The sequence below is a fragment of the Jaculus jaculus genome, chromosome X, assembly GCF_020740685.1.
Source record: "Jaculus jaculus isolate mJacJac1 chromosome X, mJacJac1.mat.Y.cur, whole genome shotgun sequence".
Lineage (NCBI taxonomy): Eukaryota > Metazoa > Chordata > Mammalia > Rodentia > Dipodidae > Jaculus > Jaculus jaculus.
In genome coordinates this window covers 122,318,645-122,340,146 of record NC_059125.1, presented here as the reverse complement: position 1 = coordinate 122,340,146, position 21,502 = coordinate 122,318,645, and the positions used below count along the sequence as shown (strand labels likewise).

General features: G+C 37.1%; 1 protein-coding gene across 1 annotated transcript; it reads left to right on the top strand.

Annotated features, from left to right (window-relative positions):
- Positions 1–11,687: 11,687 nt before the first annotated feature.
- On the top strand, positions 11,688–14,376 carry LOC101611273 (DDB1- and CUL4-associated factor 12-like protein 2). The gene has a single exon (XM_004653943.2). It carries the CDS (start codon positions 11,708–11,710, stop codon positions 13,094–13,096), a length of 1,389 nt encoding a protein of 462 aa, XP_004654000.1. The 5' UTR covers positions 11,688–11,707; the 3' UTR covers positions 13,097–14,376.
- The last annotated feature ends 7,126 nt before the right edge of the window (positions 14,377–21,502 follow it).

The following is a 21,502-nucleotide window of genomic DNA, read 5'->3' as shown; positions in this document are numbered from 1 at the left end:
GAGCTTCCACAGATATAATTAAACTCTCTTCAGTTTCAAGTTTTAGAGGGACTTAGCAACAATTAGACAATATAGTAAGACTAGATTGTATAGTTGAAATAATATGCCTAGTATTTAAGAACAGATAAAGCAACATATAAAGTTTATGCACCATCTAAATTCTGAGATATTCATTCCACACATCTACATTTTGAAAACATCACCCATTTTCTCAATGGCCAGTCATTGGGACTGGAGCATATTGACATACCCATCCCATACCTATGCCTTAGTTTTCTCTCTCTAAGAACAGAAAAATGATGTAAAAATGTAATATTGTACTGTTAGCAGTGTCATAAGTCACAGGAAATTTCTTGATTGAAAGATCACCTCTCTCTAGCATAAATTGCTATTTTAATTTACTAATATTAATGTATTAAAATATAACTTCAAAAGATTGTACCTATGTTATGTGGATTAGTTATGTAAACTAGAATTAGTATATTCAATATGTGGTACAGTATTAGTTACTAATAAATGCAGGCTAGACTCTTTGTTTGTTTGTTTGGTTTTAGATTTTCTATCTAATTTTTTATTAATTAGTATTGTATTCAGTGAATACAGGCAAGTTGGTACCATTGTTAAGCTCATCCGTATCCTACCCCTCTCCCTGGCCCCTCTTTTGAGGTATATGGGTTAGGGTTAGCCCACAGTTATGAGTAGGAGAAGTGACTCTGGGTATCATGACCCAACATGTGGCTTTGACATGCTTTCCACCCCCTCTTCCTCAAAATTTCCCTGTGCCATGTTGGTCTGCTTCAGTATGAAGTGTTGGGGGCCTCTGGGTCTCTGAGTATCTGATTTTGTAGGAGTTGTTTGTTTTCTGTGTTGATCTCCTTCACCCCTTGTGCTGGTACCCAGTTCACCAAGAAAACAACAGCCTTGCTTGTTTCACCAATTATTCTTAGTTTCAGCTGGGGCCCTTTTGAGGTACGATGGGGTGGTTCTCACTTAGGATCTGCATCTATCTGTAAAAGAGAAGCAGATTCTCCAACGGAGAGTAAAGTTAGCACCAGACAAATGGGATAACCCCTTTTTTTTTATAGAGAATTTAATAAGTGTAGGCTCTGTTGTAGCCCATGATTGTTGGTAGCTTAATAATGGAGAGCAGGCTCATGTTTGGATATGGTTCTGACTTGTTTCTTAGCTCCAGCTATGAGTCTCCTTCCCCTGAGGGGATCAGTTAGCCAAATCAAGAGCAGTTTATAAAGCTAGTATCACCCTAATTCCAAAACCAGGCAGAGATGCCACAAGAAAAGAAAACTACTGGCCTATTTCCATAATGAACTTAGATGCAAAGATCCTGAACAAAATCCTCACAATCAGAATCCAACAACACATCAAAAGCCTTATCCACTTTGATCAAGTGGGATTCATCCCAGGAACACAGGGGTGGTTCAACATACAGAAATCTGTCAATGTAATACACCACATAAACAAAGGTTAAACAAAAACCACGTGATCATGTCAATAGATGCAGAAAAGGCCTTTGACAAAATACAACATCACTTCATGATCAAAACATTGGAGAGAATTGGCATGGTTGGTTCATATCTTAACATAATAAAGGCAATATATAAAGCTCCTAAGGCCCAAATAATACTTAATGGAGAGAGACTGGAGGAATTCCCATTGAGATCAGGAACAAGACAAGGTTTTCCACTCTCACCTCTGCTCTTCAATATAGTACTGGAAGTACTAGCTCAAGCAATAAGACAGGAGAAAGACATAAAAGAGATACAATTTGGAAAGGAAGAAGTTAAGTTAGCTCTATTCACTGATGACATGATTGTATATGTAAGAGACCAGGGGAGACTCCAAAAAAGAATTGAGGAGGACTCGAGAAAAAGGAAAGACCTCCTGTGGTCCTGGATAGGCAGAATTAACATTGCGAAGATGGTTTTAGTTTATGAAATAGGTTCTCATTATGCTTTTGACATTAATGTTGGTTGACTACCAGAATTAGAAACAAGACTATATTACTAGAGATATTATTATTTTTGATGCTTATTTATAGAAAATGATAATTCAAGCTGTGACTAGGCTTGAAGCCTTCTCCTTGCTGTCTATCTCTCATAGCGCTGTACAATGTTATGTATGCCTTGTGCATGAGGGGTGGGGGCAATTGTCATCAAATGATATACTCAGTTGTGAATCTTGCATGCTACAATAGTGACCAACCAAGCAAGGTGAACCCACTGACACAATAGCAACATGCTTGTTATAGAGTGGGTTGGGTGGTAATTAACCAATTTCTGATTGGATTTTAGGTTTGCTACAAAGAAGGTATTCACACATGCTACTGCAAACCAAGTAAATCCCATCATTTTGGATGGTCATAGGTTAGGTCCTAAGAAGCTACTGGTGTAGTTTTGCTAAATGGGCATGATGTGTCTTTTAAATTGCTTCCCAAATATTTGTTTATATTAGTGCTTATGACGGCTTTTGTCATTGAAGTTTCTTTTTGCAAGAAGTAGTAGTTACTGCAAAGACTCAAAACTAGTCAAGGTTCTCAGAACAAATAATTACTGAATGGGACATCGATATCACCCTCCCCAGGATCAAGGATGATCAAAGAAAAGAAATGTATGATCCAGAATCAAGAATGGAGAAAAACAATACTTTCCAGAATCACTAGAGTGATCTCTAATGATGATATGTATAATAGTGTGGAATAGAAATAATGATCACCACTAGGATTTTCCTTTTAGCTCCTTATATTTTAAGTTTATCTGCTCTGCTTTATGTCTGCATATAATAACTATAACTTTAGACTGTTAGATCTGTTTCTTTTATGAAGACATCTCTTTATATATTTACATATTTTATAGGCATTCTTTTCTTACCTAAAATAACAAGTGTTTAACTATAGAAGTCAAACTTAAAACTTAGGATACAGCTGTAATGACAAAGCATTATATTTGCTATTGTACTTCCTAGCTACCAAATAGAAAATAAAAAAACTAAATCATATTACATGTTGAGTGCATATTATGACCTCAAAATATTGCAGGAATTTTGACATTATATGTACCTCTGTTACATCCATTGAGAGTTGATGTTAAATTATTCTATAAATGAATCTAGTGAGTTTTGAAAATTGTCTCATCAGTGTTATGAAACTGTCCATCTAGGTGGAACCACAATTCAAACCACAAATTCTTTGACTTCATAGATGTTACTCTGATATAACTCACACTATTAGAAATGAGGAAATATAAAAAATTCATAAGTTCTTTTACATTAAATTATAGAATTGATTTGCTGTGTGACTTTGTACAAAGGGGAGATTGAGCAATATGATAAAATGTGCCCTTCATAACACGTTTACAATAAATGTAGATAGGATATTCATAGAGCTGTTTATAATGACCTTTACTAACCACGTGAAGGATACCATTAAAGTGTAAGTGAGTGAAACTGATTAAGCCTATACTAAGATAATGTGATCCCATGGAACAGTAGCCTAAGGTGATTCATGAGTAAAGGAGTGAATGAATCAGCCTTCAGAATGCTATTATACTCTATTAGCAATGGTTTTGATAGAGGATGAATTTATTGGTTCATTTATCCAGAAAATACATAAGGACAATCAATAAGTCAAGCATTACGGTAGGCATACAAATTCAAAAATCATATATATTTGTGGTTCATGGAAGTTTTTAGTTTACAATAAAACAAGTATATCCATGAAAAGTAACAAATCAATTTCTGTGTTGAAAGTATGTGGATGTTATACTGTAGAAGATGCACTTAAATCTACACAGCAAGTTAAATATGCTGCCACAGTAGAGGCAGTGTTTTAGGTAAAACATAAAGGATGATGCAACTTGAGCAGTTACACAGGGAGATTATGAGACATATAAAGTTTTGTTCATTTAAGATCAGTTCAGTTGCATTCTTTGATGAACTCTGAAGATCTGGTAAACTAATGTTGCTCTTTATGGGCAATCAGAAGGTTTTTGAAATCCAGGTAATTAATGGTAGCTATTGGTTTATTCATTTTCTTACATACAGTTGCAATAGCTAAAACATTATTTATTTATTTATTTATTTATTTTTGGCAAAGCAAGACAAGAAAGAGGTGTAATGAGCTTTGTAAAACCTTTCTTTTTTCTTCATGTAACCCATCTGCTGACTATAATAGTGGAGTAAGTCGCTATCTTACAGAACTTGGTAAGTATGACCAATATCCTCATTCTGAGGAAAGAATATCTGATCTTTTCTTTAATACAGTCCATGGTAGTACCTTCAGGTAAAACCAAATGTGTCTCAATAAGCACAAGCAGAACATTTTTGTGTTCTTGTCTCAGTTACCTTTGTATTGCTAGATAAACACTCAATCAGAAGCAGCTTATAGGAGGAAAGTGCTCATTTAAGGTTTACAGAATCCAGAGAAAACACCACCAATAACAGAAACTTGTATACTTCCATGAATACAAGCAGAGAGTCATACACACACACACACACACACACACACACACACACACACACACACACACACACAAAGACAGCCAGCAAGCTCCAAATTGCTCTGAATACACAGTAGGGCTGGACTTAAAATCTGCCCCCAGTGACAAACCCTGTATCAGGCTTAATCAAAAATAATTCATGCTATAGGGGACCTACATTCACATGCAAACCATGACAGTACTTCAGTAATTATTTCCATTCTGCTCCTAGGTTTTCTAGAAAGAACATTGCAAGTGTGGATTTTGCCAATCTTGATAAAAAACAGTAGGCGTTAAGTACCTTCAGAGGAGGTAGGACCATTGTAAAGTTTGATATAATAAAGGCATTTCCCATTGTTTTGTTACATGATGAAAAATACTCCATTTTATGAAATAAACAAATTGCTTACTATGCTTCTAGAAATATTTTTTAATTAATTTATTTATTTATATGAGAGAGATTGAGATTGAAAGAGGCAGAGATAGGGAGAGAGAGAGAATGGGCGCGCCAGGGCTTCCAGCCACTGCAAACGAACTCCAGATGCGTGCGCCCCCTTGTGCATCTGGCTAACGTGGGTCCGGGGGAACCAAGCCTCGAACGGGGGTCCTTAGGCTTCACAGGCAAGCGCTTAACTGCTAAGCCATCTCTCCAGCCCTCTAGAAATAATTTTATATTGAGCATCTGATGTTTGAAATACAGCTGATAATACTAATGGTTTTAGTGTAACCACAGTCTATAGGTAATTGCACACTTCAGAAGCTACGTAATTATTTAAGGCTTCCTAAAACATATAAATAATATTTGGAGATATGGAAATGCAAGTTATACTGGATTTATAATTTTATATTTTATATATGTATCTTATTATAATACTGTGCCATTAAATAATTATGAGTATTATATTTACAAAAACAATGATCATTCAGAAATTTTTTTTTAATTTCCTCTATTACGCTTATTTTAGGTAAGCATTAAGTGGCTTAAATTCCACTAGAACATATACTACTATGTAAAAGTTGGTGGTTTTCATTTTAGTTATGATAAAATATGAAAGCTGGAAACCATTTTATGTTACTTTCTGTTGATGTCCCCACAGCTAAAGGAAAACGTGACAATGATTGCTAGTTGTGTATTGTGTTTCTACTCTAATTATAGTGTTTTCTAGAGCTCTGTTATCATGTCAACCAATGATGCAGTCACAGGAACAGAAACTTTTGGATTGTAGTTTGAATATATCCAGAGAAAATTGGTACTTTTGCAACTGAAGAAGCAACAATTTGAAAAAGTGAATGCATTAGGTAGGAAAAAGTCTTCACTGACTGTTAAATTAAGAGGTGATCTGTCACATAACAAAAAAATGTTCTGCTATATCAATAACAGAACCAATGCCTTTATATTGTCACTCTGAAAATGTTAATTTACTTCAAAAACATGGTAGAGATTTCTAAGACATGGTAGAATCTGAAAAAATATTAGTGAGTATAATGGATACCAGCTACAATTCAATTGAAGATAAGCCATGGAATAACATTAAAATAATATTCTTTCATAATAGGAGAAAATATGTCTTTCTTTTTTGAAACATCAAGGGATTTTAATAACAGAAAGTCATAATATATACCTGAAATCTCAAAAATCAAACAATTAACAAATTCAGGTATTTGTGTGAAGTAAAGATGGGAAGAACTATGGATAGGAAGTATCACAGATAAGGAGAATATCATGTAAAACAGATAAGTGATAGAATATTATGTGACATTATTGAAAATAATATAAAGTTCTAGTGTGGCTGGAAGATTAAAAAATAAGCAAAAGTTAGAGCTTTGGTAAAATAACCTAGATTTCATCATGCTGGGCCTGGTAGGCAGTATATGGACTTTAATCTTATTTATTTATCTATCTTTGTATTTTATTTATTATTTATTTACGCCAGAGTCACAGAGAAAGAGGTGGGCAGAAAGAATAAATATGGGTGTGAGAGAGTCTTCTCTCACTGCAGATCAACTCAAGATGCATGTGCTACTTTGTGATTCTGGCTTTAAAAAAAGTACTGGGAAATCAAACCTGGGTCATCAGAGTTTTAATGCTATCTCTCCAGCCCATGGGCTTTTATCTTTATCATAAGACAGTAGGTAAGTATTTTTCTGTTTAAATCCATGCAGTGAGACAAGGTTAATATTTGGAAAACATTATATTGGCTTCAGTGTGGAGGACTGAACAAAGGAGAGCAAGGATGATGGCAGCAAATTTACTTAGCATGCTATTACAATTGTTTTCTGTAAACTAAATCATGGCTGGAGAGACAGAGGCAGCAATGGTGCTAATAAGAATCAAATGAGGGATGGAGGGATGGCTTAGCTGTTAAGGTGTTTGCCTGCAAAGCTAAAGGACCCAGGTCCAATTCCCCAGAACCCATGTTAGCCAGATGCACAAGGGGGCACACACATCTGGAGTTCATTTGAGGTGGATGAAAGCCCTGGTAAGCCCATTCTCTCTCTCTCCCTTTCTTTGTCAATAAATATGTGAAAATAAATAAATATTTTAAAAATTTTAAAAATAAATAAAGAAGCAAATGAACAAAAAACATTATTAGATAGAACATTAGAACTGAACATACAGGAAAGAGGTTTATGAGTGACATTTTTTAGATCTGTGGTTTCCACAGTGGAGTACATTATGGTTCCATCCATGAGGACAAGTAATAATAAAAGTTCAGGGGCATAAGTGTTAAAACCATGATCTTGAGATTATACATGCTAACTTGAAGTTCTGTTTCTGGTATATAAAATGTCAGGTAAGAATTTGTATACATAGGCTTGTGGTGGATATATACATTTAGAAAACATTGTCATATATGGTGCTTTGGAGTTAGCATTAAGCTGCCATCAAAAGTAGAGATAATGATTCATCATCTATACCCAGTTTAAACTAGTTCAGGGAATAGAATACCATGCTCTCAGGTTACTTCCTTGGCATACATTCATTCATATCTTTATATGGTGACCTGATATCCAAGCATGATCTCTGTCCTTTGTTTAGTCACTTCTATTGAATTTACCTAGTATCATTAGGTTGTAAATACCTTTAATTTAAGACAATATCAACTGTTTTTCAGAATAGATGTTATATCAACAGTTATTAGTATTAGGAACCCAACTCTCAATGTTTCCTACAATGAACTCTTCTGAATATTCCCTTTAGGATTAATTAGCGTACTGTAAAGTTTTAGAATATAATCTTCTCATATGAATATTAAATTGTGAATGTGCATCTGTACTTTGGCAGCAGTAATGTGTGTGTGTGTGTGTATGTATATACATATGCACATGTATATGTGCATATGTATATATATATATACATATGCACATATGTATATATATATATACATATGCACATATACATGTGGAAAAATAGCCAATTCTACAAATAACATATTCCTGCCTATAGTAGATTTTAGTAATCAAGAATATGTGTGTATTACACTACAAAGGACATTGAAAAGGTTCTTTGTAAGGTTAAATGACAGAAAGAAGATACACACACACACACACACACACACACACACACACACACACACACAAAAACACTTAATCTTAAATGACCCCATACCAAGGAAATTATTATACCTGTATATTTTGTACACCAGGTAATAAATGCAAAAAGAATATACAAATTGGGGAAATTCTAAGTCCAGTAAGTCATAGAATGGAAATTCAGTCTATGATATCTGGCTCCAAATCTCACTTTTAGCCACTACACTGTTGTGCCTCCCATAATACATATACTAGTATTGACTGTTCCTTTTCACAAAACAAATACCCAGATGTGATTGTGACACACTTCTTTGTCTTAAGAAGATGGAGGAAGCTGGGACAATGTAGAAGTAAGTAAGTCAAAATTTTCTTCTTCCTTTATAGCTCACTTCCTAGTAAATACACTAATGTGATAAATCATTGCCTTCTTATTTGACCCAACAAGATATGCCATTGATAGTACCATTGTAGGGGGACACACAGCATGCTGAGTCATTCGTATCACATTTTGCACCATGCAGCTTGGAAGAAGGCTCCCAACTGACTATAATACAGAAGAACAGCTGCTTATCTTAGGAGACATGACAAGGTCACAGCTTGAAATGTTATGACTTTATTATAATTAGAGATTAACTGAAAATGTATTCCATTTAATCATTCAAGAATAGTTTGCCTTGTGTCTGATATAACTACAGTATATCATTACCATATATTATTTTAAAAAAAGCTCAATTAACTAAGAATCTAAGCATACTATATGTATACTTTTGATAGAGATAATTCAAGGGCTACATATACAAATGTTGATAAACATCACAAATACCTTGAAACATAATCTTATTTAACTCTATATTCAACATACTGGAAATAATTCCATGATCTTATTTCTGAAAATATATATCTTTGAACCTGACAGTTTACTTCAGTTATGAAGTCTGTATTCATAAGTAATAGCATATATTTCTCTATAGAATATTGCATAAGAGAAACTTTCATAACTGAATATTTATTAAAATAGATTTGTCCCCTACTTCCAGACTTAGACTGTCTTTCCCTCCACTTTCAATACCTTTCCCCTGTGACTATTTACATTTAAATTTTACATTATTTTCAATATAAATGAGTATATCTTATATGTTTACTTTCACAATACCATAAGGCAGTAACACATTACTACATTAACTTATCTCAAATCAGTAATCTAATTTGGGTACTGGATTGCTGTTTGTATTGGGAGTCAATACAAATAACCATCTGATCATTAAATAAAAACATACTACTATATTTAAATATTGCATATTTATGGTAATTAACTTGTGGGAAGACAACATCATAACTTGTTATGAGTGTCATTTTTAGCAAAGTAAAAGAATATGGATATATCATATTTAATAAACATTACTGAGAAGAAATTTTTAAACCAAATAAGCATTATGTATTCCTTTATCTATCATATGAAATTTATTGTATATAAATTTGTACTCAGAATTTATTTATTTACATTAAGAATTGTGTCTACCAGAAGCAAAGAAGACAAAATTCTCACAATATGTACACATGTACAGCTTTAAAGGAAATAAGTCATAATAGTTATTCATAAAATAATAGAGTAGGAGTCATTCACGAAAGTTCTGTAGTCAGACAGGGTATATAAGTTATTGTGAGACTGGATGTATAGCATCTAGCTTTTCAACTGTATAGCACAGCTCTCTCACCCCCATCACAGACTTTTAATGAATAGCTGATATAACCATGTTTAATTTTTACAAATGACTCCTGCAAGCATATGACCAAACAGACTGAGATAGTTCCCAAATTCAGTCCATTTAGTCCTAGTGTAACACAAAAAATGGCATGAAATCTTACATATTACCAAATTTTCTAAGATATAATTCACTGCAGAATTACAATGCATTATAGTAGATAAAGTTAAATGTAGTTACTCATTGTCAATTGCACTTGTAGTTTCTCTCTCTTTGTCATCTACTCTGTTGTTTGGATCTGACAGTTTACATTGAGATTAATGTGGGGTATAGGAGGTGGGAGGCTACAATGGGGTTGGAATTGGGACAGGGCCACAAGCATTTTGTACTTGGTGCTTGTAGATTTGAAATAATTTTGCAAAAGTGTGAAGGCTACATTCAGAAAATAACCACAAAATAGCTTCATCATCTGTTGTGATGGACCTCCTCACCACATGCTTCTACTCAACACACTTATGTTTTGTGGAGAAGAATTGAGTTTATGCGCTTCGGTATTAGCCAGCGTAATGGACAAACATGCTATTGTATGGGTCTGTCACTGGACTTGATGCAAAGAATCTGAGACATGGAAGACCTGAATGAGGAGATTGCCAACCTCATGCCACAGTATCTCCACTCTCATCATTGTGTGCCCAATTTCCCCTTGCTAAGCTCTCCCTTACCATTCCTAACTACTTATGTTATGTGGTCTTCAGGGCCCTGCCCCAATGCTCCAAATGGTTTCCCATACATGAGAACGCTGTGACAGGAGTCCTGCCACTGACTATATGGATTGAATATTCCCTCCCTGGAGACCAAGGGGCTATCTTCTCTCTAGGGCTTTTTTCCCTCTCCGACATCTCTGGGTTCTGGGGTTCAAGAGAAGTCAGTACCATATAGGACCATTGTCCCCTTCATCTGTATCTTCCACTCCCTCATTCATTTCATCCTAGCAACCAGAGTAAGTTCCAGAGGTTGCTTCCCCCTAAATCATTACCTAAAATAGCCTGATTGGGGAAATTTAAGTGTGGATATATATGATATATACTTCTGGGATTCTGGGGCAAGAAGTCTAGAACATCAAGTTCCAAAGGCAAGAAAGAACAAAACAAGAATTGGCTATTTTGTAAGTCACCAACAGCCAGAGGGACTGACACAGAATGCAGAAATGAACTAGTCAGAAAAGTTCTCAGGCCATTTTAAAATGCTCCAGCCCTTGACCAAATTCCAAGTTTTGCCTTAGTCAAGCGTTTCTGTGAATTACACTAAGTGCACATTCGTTTCTTCCCACTGATCATTGTCAGCCTCCTCCTAATCTGGTGCTTATTTGTACTTTAGGTTTCAAATTCTAAGGCTGAATGGCTGCTGGTGTGGGGGTGGTGACACATCTTGCGTTAGATATCCAGTAACCTGGAGTTCTGCACCTCGAGTCTCTTTAGAGTTTCCATATACGCCCTCTCATGCTAACCCTCAGCTTCTTCCCAACCCCCATCCATATAAGCACGCTTGTGCTACCCAGCACCCCACGCCGCCCCTCCCACTGCCTCCGCCTCTCACCCTCAGGTCCCTGGCGTCCTCTTAGCCCCACACTGACTTTGCCGCCACCTCCCAGACAACCACACTTCCCGCCCTCGCTTAAGTCAGTGCCCCCTCCACGGCCACACTCCGTCCGCTTTGCGCCCGTGCTCCGCTGCTTCCCCCGCGCATTCCTCGCCCAGCTTCGCTGCCACCTTCGTCTTATTTGCCACCAACAATCCAGGTACTCTGTACACTTGGCGCCCCGCTGTCTCCACAGCCCCGTGGCTTTCGAGACCCCGTGCTCCTTTCTGACTCGGAGACGCTCGCATCCCCGCCGCCGCCACCACGGCCAACACGGGTGCCACGCGCCGCCGCCGCCACCGCGCCATCTCCGCCGCCGCCGCCGCTTGTCCGGCGCCCAGCATGGCCCCGCAGCAAACAGGTAGCAGCAGGAAGCGGAAAGCTCAGGGAGACGGTCAGGGCGCCGGGAGCTCCGTGTTGCCCGGCCCGGTGATGGCGGCGGCCCCTGGAGAGGGTCCGAGGCTGCCCAAGAGGCAGAGGCGGCCGGTGGCGCGGCGCTCGCTGGTGCACTACCTGAACGGGCGTGCTCAGGGCCACGCAGGGCTCCCGGGCTTCGAGAGCGAGCTGCGGGGCTACGCCATCCTCAGGCTGCCTGAGCTGCTGCAGGAACGCCAGCTGGCCCTGGGCCCCCTCAACAAGGTGTTCGCCTCGCAGTGGCTCAACGCCAGGCAGGTGGTGTGTGGCACCAAGTGCAACACGCTCTTCGTGGTGGACATCCACTCTGGAAGGATCACTCGCATCCCTCTAATGAGGGACAGGGTGCCTGGCCTGGCTCGCCCTCAGCCCACCTGCGGCATCCATGCGGTTGAGCTGAATCCCTCCAAGACCCTTCTGGCCACAGGGGGCGAAAACCCCAACAGCCTGGCGGTCTACCAGTTGCCCACCTTTGACCCTGTGTGCTTAGGTGATCGCCAAGGCCACAGGGACTGGATCTTCGCCATCGCCTGGATGAGTGACACCGTGGCCGTGAGTGGCTCCCGCGATGGCACTGTGGCACTGTGGCGGATGGACCCTGATATGTTTAATGGCATTTCCTGGTACAAGGATATGGGGCTCCCAAGATATGCTCACATCCGTCCAAAGGATATGGAGGCCATTCCTAGAGCCACCACCAACCCTGGAAACCGCAAAGTTCGAGCCCTGGCATTCAGTGGCAAGAACCAGGAGCTGGGTGCAGTGTCCCTGGATGGCTATTTCCATCTGTGGAAGGCCCGCAGCTCCCTGTCCAGGTTGCTATCTTTCAGGCTGCCCTACTGCCGAGAGAACGTGTGCCTCACATACTGTGATGATTTATCCCTCTACGCAGTGGGTTCCCAGTCTCATGTCTCCTTCCTGGATCCAAGACAACGTCAGCAGAACATCCGCCCATTGTGCTCTCGAGAAGGTGGCACAGGAGTGCGCTCACTGAGTTTCTACCAGCACATTATCACTGTGGGCACTGGTCATGGCTCTCTGCTCTTCTATGACATCCGTGCCCAGAAGTTCTTGGAAGAGAAGTCCTCAGCTAGTCTGGACTCCTTTCCTGGGCCTACTGGGAGGAAGCTTAAACTTACCTGTGGCAGAGGATGGCTCAACCAGAATGAACTATGGGTGAACTACTTTGGTGGCATGGAGGAGTTCCCGAATGCACTCTATACCCACTGCTACAACTGGCCTGAGATGAAGCTCTTTGTGGGTGGAGGACCTCTTCCTTCAGGCCTCCATGGGAACTATGCAGGCCTCTGGAGCTAAAGATGGCTGCCTCCAAACCAAAATGCACAGATTTTTCTTTCAGTCTTTTTCACTCTGTGTGTGTGTGTGTGTGTGTGTGTGTGTGTGTACACACATTTAATTCTTTGTCTTATTTTATCTTCCATGTTGAACTGTCTGATTTACCAGTTCTCATGACAGAGTAAGAGAGAAGGGAAAAACAGTGAGAAAGGACAAGGGTAGGGAGAAAGAGGAGAGAACAAAATGTGAATCTTTCTGGCAAAGAAAATGTGGCTTTAAGACTTTTCTGTACCTTTCCCTAGAACATTGAAGTTTGATTGTATCAGAGAAAGAAGTTTGATTAAATCTTAAAGTTTTTTTTTTTCTGACTAATTTACATGTGTTGCTTCTTTAGGTTAATGCAGACATTGTCCTTACTACAATTCAGTATAGTTTGACTAGTATTTCAATATGTTCAAGTCTTTTAAACATTTCAGGTGTATGCAATAACATCTTGAGAAAACATGTTAAAAACTGTTTGCTTGGCTAATCTGAGGAAGTACCCACCACTTAAAGCCCTGTTCGAGTTAGTAGCTTAAGTTCTATATTACTATCATTTGGTGTATCTCCCATTTGAGTGAATGAAACTTTGGTGATTATATATTATTGGTGCATAAAATATTCAAAATATAATTAATTTAGGTAAGTAACCTTGCAATATTTTCTACAATGTTACACAAACATAAAATCAAGAATAACTATTGTTCAATAGCACTTAAACATCACCACATATGGCCCTAAGCCTTTGTTTAGTGCTGGTACATAAGACAACCTGATTTCTTGGGTAGCATAAATGTTACCACTTTTCATAGCTATTCAAAGTTTACCTAAATATGTCTGGGCAATTAGGGAGGTAGCTGGGGTTAACATTCAGGGAGCACTATCTAGATAGCCATTTACACTGAAAGGCCAGTAGTTGTGGTTACAATAGGTTTAGTAGATTTTTAAAATTTTACTGCATAGATAGTTATTTTATTGGGAGCAATTTTGAGTATGAAAAGTATACCTGAAGAAAATATTCAATAGCTTAGTAATTAAATTAAGTTTTTAAATGATTACATATGTATTATTTTCTTAATTGTCCTTCTAGGAATGCATTTTTCAAAGCCAAAACTCTCCAGGAGAGAAGCTGAAGGTGCAGCTGTGCACAAATAACCTTGTATATTCAGTTTTGAAAAGGAAAATGAATAAAGTGGGCATGGTGGTGCACACCTTTAATCCCAGCACTCGGGAGGCAGAGGTAGGAGGATCGCTGTGAGTTCAAGGCCACCCTGAGACTACATAGTGAATTCCAGGTCAGCCTGAGGTAGAGTGAGACCCTACCTCCCAAAACAAACAAACAAACAACAAAACAGGGAAAAAAAGAAAATTTATAGATTAAATAATAAATAACATGCTGAAACCTTACTTAGTTATATATTGTATGAATTGAGATGGTCAGGAATTTTAATTTTTGAAGATGACAACTCTTATTTACATAAATCACATATAATTTTACATACTTACTTTATATAATAATTTGTATTTGTGTTACTTCGAATATAAGCAGAAATCATAGACGCTTAGTATTTTACATATGCATCCATTTCTCATGTACTAGATTGTATCAATCACCACTTACCACTTTGTTTCTGTTTTTGATATTTTGTGTACATTTAAAATAATTAATGTATGCCCATGATCAAGTACCAAATAAAAAGTATAAAGTGAGAAGTTCTTCATTCCTGGATCCATAGTCTCCTTCCCTAAATCAACAAAAGCCATTTGGGGTGAGTAACTACTTACAAAAAATGTGTATGTATCTGGGGATATCTGTGTGTACATGATATTCATACTAATGATAACAGGAGTTCTGTATGTCTATAAATTTGTATTCACAAAAGATATTTTAAAAATATTTTATTTATTAATTTGAAAGGAGAGGGGGGGATGTGAGGGGAGAGAGAGAGAGGAGAAAGAAAATGGGTGTTCCAGGGCCTTTTGTCCCCGCAAACAAACTCCAGATGCATACACCACTTTGTACATCTGGTTACATGGATACTAGGGAATTGAACCTAGGACACCAGGCTTTTAAGTAATCTTTAAGCACTTTCTCCAGTGCTCACAAGAGAATTTTGCATAGAAATACCTAATCAACTGCACTTTGTCCCTTAATATGGCTGAAATATAATTATTCAGAAATTTTCATGATCATTGCTAATAGTGATTATTTAGGTTGGTACATCCTTATACTTTTAAGTAATCTGAATGAAAAAATCCTAGAAATGAGGGCCTGAAGAGGTGGCTCAGTTGATGAAGTAGATAAAGTTCAGATCCCCAGCACCCATATAAAATACCAGGCATGGTGTGATATGCCCATGCTATTAGTGCTAGCATGTTTATCCTAATTGGTGAGCTCAGGGTTTAGTGAGATGGCTTATCTCAAAAATAAAGAAGGCAGAGAATGATTAAGTTATTTAACATCAGTTCCTCACCACACACTCACATGTAAATGTGTATTCACACACATACCCACATTCATGCACACTGTATACGTATACACATAAAAGTTCCAAGTACTTACATCTCTGAATCAATGGATATGTTCACCTTATCCATAACCGTTTTTAGCATATCAGCTTCCAAAATGTTCCTACCTACTTAATTTCCTTTATAATTTGTACTGTACCAGAACCTTACCAATAATCACTCATTAGATTTTGATGTCTACCTGTTCTTGATGTCTTCTTCTAAGTCAATATAGCTGAAATAATTGGATTTATGGTCACATTGTGGGATGGAAAGATTGCTCAGTGGTTAAACATATTTGTTTGGATTTATACTCAAAGTAAAAGGTAAGTTCTAAAACAATGTTCACGAAAATAAGGAAGTGAAAGCAAGAAATACAAAGACTTTCAAGCCAAGTTAAGAAACCATGTATAGTTCACAATTGTATATGAAGGTGAGTTACGCACAAAAAATGAGCAAAAAATAAATAAATATTTTTGGAATTCTTTGTGGAAGGTTAACTGTTAAATTCTGTGGAGATAAATATTTATGGAAGTAATAAACATAAAATAGGCATAGAAGATAGAGATTGACAGCATCAATTCAAGTCTGGAGTTTAATTATAGAAGTATATGTAACATCAGGAGAACATACCAAATGAAGGCTTATATGTAAGTTTAGGAAGTGATTTCTCACATTTAGAGAGTAGTATTAAACACTACTCATCTCACTTAATTTTAGAGTGAAATAGCCCTTAAGGGCTTTCTTGCAAAGCCTTAGGACCCATGTCCATATCTCCAGATCCCAGGTAAACCAGATGCACAAATGTGAGGCAAGCGCAAGGTCACATGTGCCCAATATGTGGCACAAGAATCTGAGTTTGATTGCAGTGGCTGAGCTCCTGGCTTGCCAATTTCTCTCTCTCTCTCTGTCTCTCTAATAAAAACTTAGAACTAAACACCTAAGAAGACTCCTAAGGAGTAATTAGCACATAAAGTTGGAGGAGAAAATGGAAGTGGCTTATTTTACATTAATGGTATGTGAACTTATCAAGACTAGATAATATTCATTTAATAGTTTGATTATGATGCTATTTGGGTATTGATTGTAAAGTCATTAGATTGTCTCCCAGTTAAATTCCCTAAATATGAATTTGTGATCTCAATGATTCTCAGTTCAGTCAACTAACTATGATATAGCTCTTTGTAGCACTTACCCAACCACAAACAGTTTATGGAAAGAAAGTTTATTTTGGTGTATAGTTTCAAGTGTAATTTTCATCATGAAGAGGAACTTGTCACATCAGCCAGTTGGAAGTATTAATAATGAACTATCAGGCATTGGCAAGATGGTTAGACTATGCAATCTCAATGTCCAACCCCAGTGTCACATATCCTTCAGCAAGGTTCCACCTCCCAAAGGTGGATCTATGGTTCTGCACTCTTTACGCATGTATGTATGTTTGTTTGTTTGCTTTTTCCTGAGTTGAGAGTCTACCAGCTTGAGACTAATCACAATCAAATAAGGCTACATGGGACACTTTATAAGTTCAAACTACCAAAATGTTCTCATTTCTATTTTTGCTCAATTTCCAATGTCATGGAGAATAAAAAGTCAGATCTACCACATGAAGTAATATTTCAGAGTCAGTATTTGTGGACAACTTACCTTAATAGTCGTATGATATTTTAAGTACTCTCAATACCATGTTGGTACACAAATACCTGATATTCACACCAAAGCCATACCAGTCTCACACAGGGATATCATCACCTAATCATCTGTTAGAACTATCATGTGCTGGTCATTGCTGCAGCCAGAGCATCAGTGACAGCAAATACAGTAGGCTTGATTGGAAAGACAAGTGGACAAAAGAAAAGTGGATACCAGCGTGAGCTTCATGAATGACCCCTGCTCATTGTCAACTTACTTTTAAGCTGATCAGGAAGAGCTCTTAAACTTCCCTTGATTCAGGCACTTTTCTAATACCTCTATTGAAGGCTGACTTCTGCAATTCTTCAGGAGTGTACCTGGTTGTAAGTCTCAGGTGAGAAAAGAAATCCTTTAGGAAGCAGACAAACCTGTCATCAAAACAAAAGGACCAAAGTTATCCTCACATGGAGGCAGCACTTGTGTCTTCACACATGGGCACCAATTGTAGTCTTTAGGGGGCACACTCCTGATTTAGGAAAGATTAACGTTGGAACTTTCCTATCCAGAAGTGGACAAACTGTTTCTAGGAGTAGAGCCTGGGAGATGAGAGAGCTACTTTCTGATACCCTTATCTCAGTAGTGGGCTGGCTGCCTCTAGCAACTGCCTGAGGGGGAATAAAAGGAAAAGGAAGAGTTTAGTTTAAGTCATTAATAGTAAACTTACTGTCAACACTGCTCTGATGTTACTGTGGCTGTGGCATCCTCTGCATATAGGCACACTTTGTCACCTTAATTGAACAGCATAAAACAAGTAATACAGAGACAAGTAGTACATTGCATGAAGAAATGGTAAGGCACTTTTGATTTTGTATATTCTTTAAGCATTTTTTAAAGGATGACATTTAGGGGTATGGACTGCTGGACTCTGTGGCTCCAGAACACACAAACACTCTGATCAAAGAGCAATCACACTAAGCCCACCTGTTGCTTTCAACAGATCCGTGGGCCCAGAGTTACTGACCTCCTTGTCTTCAATGTTATGCATCAGCATTCTTTATGCACGTATGTTTGTTCTGAGTTGATAGTCCAACCAGGCCTAAAGGAAAGCAGCATAGCTCATAGCTTAAGATCAGTCCGCATCACTAAACATTGCCTGTAAATATTGGTCATCTGTTCTGTTCAGGCCAAAGGTACACAAGGCAGAAGAAACTTAGTCACATTGCTTTAAGCAGGTGGATTACATAGTTGTAATATTAACTTTACAACAAGTTGCAAGTAAAGAATTCAGCACCTCACAGCAGTGATATCACAAAAGCTATTTGTAAGATACACAAGAAATAATCCCAGTTTTTTCCCATAGTTCATTCTTATAGTTAATTTTCACAGTTTATTCTTGTAGTTCATCTCCAAATGCTATGTTTGAATTCCTACCTCAATGCCACAAGTGCTGGTCTTTGCAAATTGTTCCATGCTGTAAGAATCAAAGCAAACATTATAGAGAAAATGGTTCTATCCTCATAATTATAATTTTAAAAGTACTAGTAAAAATAAAAAGAAGTAATAAAGAGGAAAAATAATAGATGCAGATTGATTTATTAGGTAAATGTAAAAATCATATTGACAAAAACTAAGTTAAAATAAATTAAGTAAATCCCCACAGAACAAGTAATATTGTAAACTGGACTATTCAACATAGAAATTTGTGAATCATATAAGTTGTAAACATAAGAGCTATTATAAATTATTAATATTAATAAACACAAAAAACACACAATCTTGATGGATTCTTGAGTAAATTAACATAGTTCCTATCCTATAGTATTTAATTTGATACTATTTCATAAGATAAGCAAAGGAGAAAACATTTATAATTTTTAATAGGAAACTAGTATATCATTAGCAAAATTATCTAACATTACATGCAATAAAAGGAAAGATTTTTGGCATAGGTTACAGATATATACCTTATTGGTTAAATAACTGAATGTAACCCATAAATGCATTAAAAGGAAATGATCTTACTGGAAAGTGAAGTTAGTCATGAATACAAGGAGTATTCACACTTGAAAACAATTGTATTGTTAAATGAGAACAGTTATATGTTCATGTTAATAAAAATCAAATATATTTACTGTAAAACCCCGCTACAATCCTGGTAAAAATTGTAGTAAACCATGATAGAAAAATCAACTTCATATTTTGTGTTTACACGTGTATCCATTTCAAACTTGAAGGTGAACCCTCAACATTAGAAAACTTTCTGTGAAAATCGGGAACAATAAGGGGAAAAGAACACTTACAATATCATAATTAACACTTTTTGTTATAAAATTACAGCTATAACAATGAGAAAATAACAGTAAAATAAAAAATACAATATTGTAAATAGTAATAATTATTTGCATATATTGAGGTCAAAACATAAAAATTCAAAATAGTTAACTGAAAGCTAGGAAAAATTAGTTATATGTATGATTTTGAAATTAATATGAAAATGTATATTTTCCTACTTTCATTTCTTCACTATTTCAAAAAATGTTATTATGACTTTTTATTAAAAACTATTATTAACACCAAATCTTTATGTGTATTCTAATTGCTATCTTAGGCACTAGAATAAGGATATTTGGGCTGGAGAGATGGCTTAGTGACTAAGGCACCTGCCTGCTAAGCCAAAGGACTTTGGTTTGATTCCCCAGGACCCACATAAGCCAGACACACAAGGTAGCACATGCATCTTGAATTCCTTTCCAGTGGCTAGAGGCTCTAGTTCACCCATTCTTTTCCTCCCTCTTTCTCTCTCTCTTTCTCCCTATCTTTCTCTCTCTCAAATATATAAATGACAATAAAATATTTTTAAAAGAATTTGGACTGAAGTGATTAAGACACGTGAATTACTTATTTATTGATTTCAAGTTTATTGAGGATATAGACAATAAACAGCAAAACCAACAAATACACATCTGTCATGTTTGCTAATATAGGTCAATGTAAAGTGAATATGCAATTGAAATTCAGAGGGAGATGCAATTTAATATAAATTGTTAGCAGAATGTTGATAAGTAACTTGACATTTGAATTCATAAACAAAAGCAGTGACAAGAGAGCCATGTGGTTACTCCAGAGAAGAAGCATCAAGATAAAATGAAGAACCAATGAAAAAGGTAAGTTGGGGCCACTCTTGACATGTTAAAGTAAAAGACAAGAAGTGACTGTTATTGGAGGAAAACTAAAGCAGATAAATAGTCGGAGGGGGACCCAGACATTCAATACCATCTAGAAATCAGTAGGCCATTACAAGAATCATAGATTATAAATGGACTGAGTTAAAATGCAGAGAAAGGATTGTGGTGATGTACATTCTGCTGCTGTGTGGTTTGAATGCTATAATCTGCAGAGGGGAACCTAGAGAGAAGGAAAAATGCATTAGGAGATTACTTCAGTAATGTGGATGAAGCATGTTAGCAGTTATTAAAATTATCAGTTTATGGGCTGGAGAGATGGCTTAGCGGTTAAGCACTTGCCTGTGAAGCCTAAGGACCCTGGTTCGAGGCTCGACTCCCCAGGACCCACGTTAGCCAGATGCACAAGGGGGCACATGCACCTGGAGTTCGTTTGCAGGGACTGGAGGCCCTGGCGTGCCCATTCTCTCTCCCTCTCTCTGTCTGCCTCTTTCTGTAACCTCTCTATCTCTCTCAACTAAATAAGCAAAAATAACAAAAAAAAATTATCAGTTTATATGTTAAGATATCTGGCTCAAAATAGAAGGGGTTCCATTTTCTTTACAATCTGTTAGGAGAGACAATAAAGAATGTTTTGATTGAATAACTTCAGGTTGGTTCTATAAATAAGAAAGAGGACAATTATCCTATCAGAAATTTTTGACAGTGTTCTACAAATCAAATAGGATCTCTGAAAGATAAAACCAAAATTAAAAAAAAAAAAAACTTTTTCACACAACCTAAGATAATAATGTTACTATACTGCCTTTGCTGCTTTTACATGGAAGGCAGTCTTTGTAGAGTATTCTCTCATAGACTCCGTGATGTGCTTCCATGTATATTAAAAGCATGATTCGAGTTTGAAATGACTAGCAGTACTAACAGACTGTCCTTTGACGAGCTTTGTTAAGTCAGACCTTCCCTTAAACAACAGAATTCTATGGAGCTGATAAAAACACTGGAGTTTATTCTTCATGTACTAATAAGAAAAGACCACTTAATGATATTGTTAGGTTGAAAAGAAAAT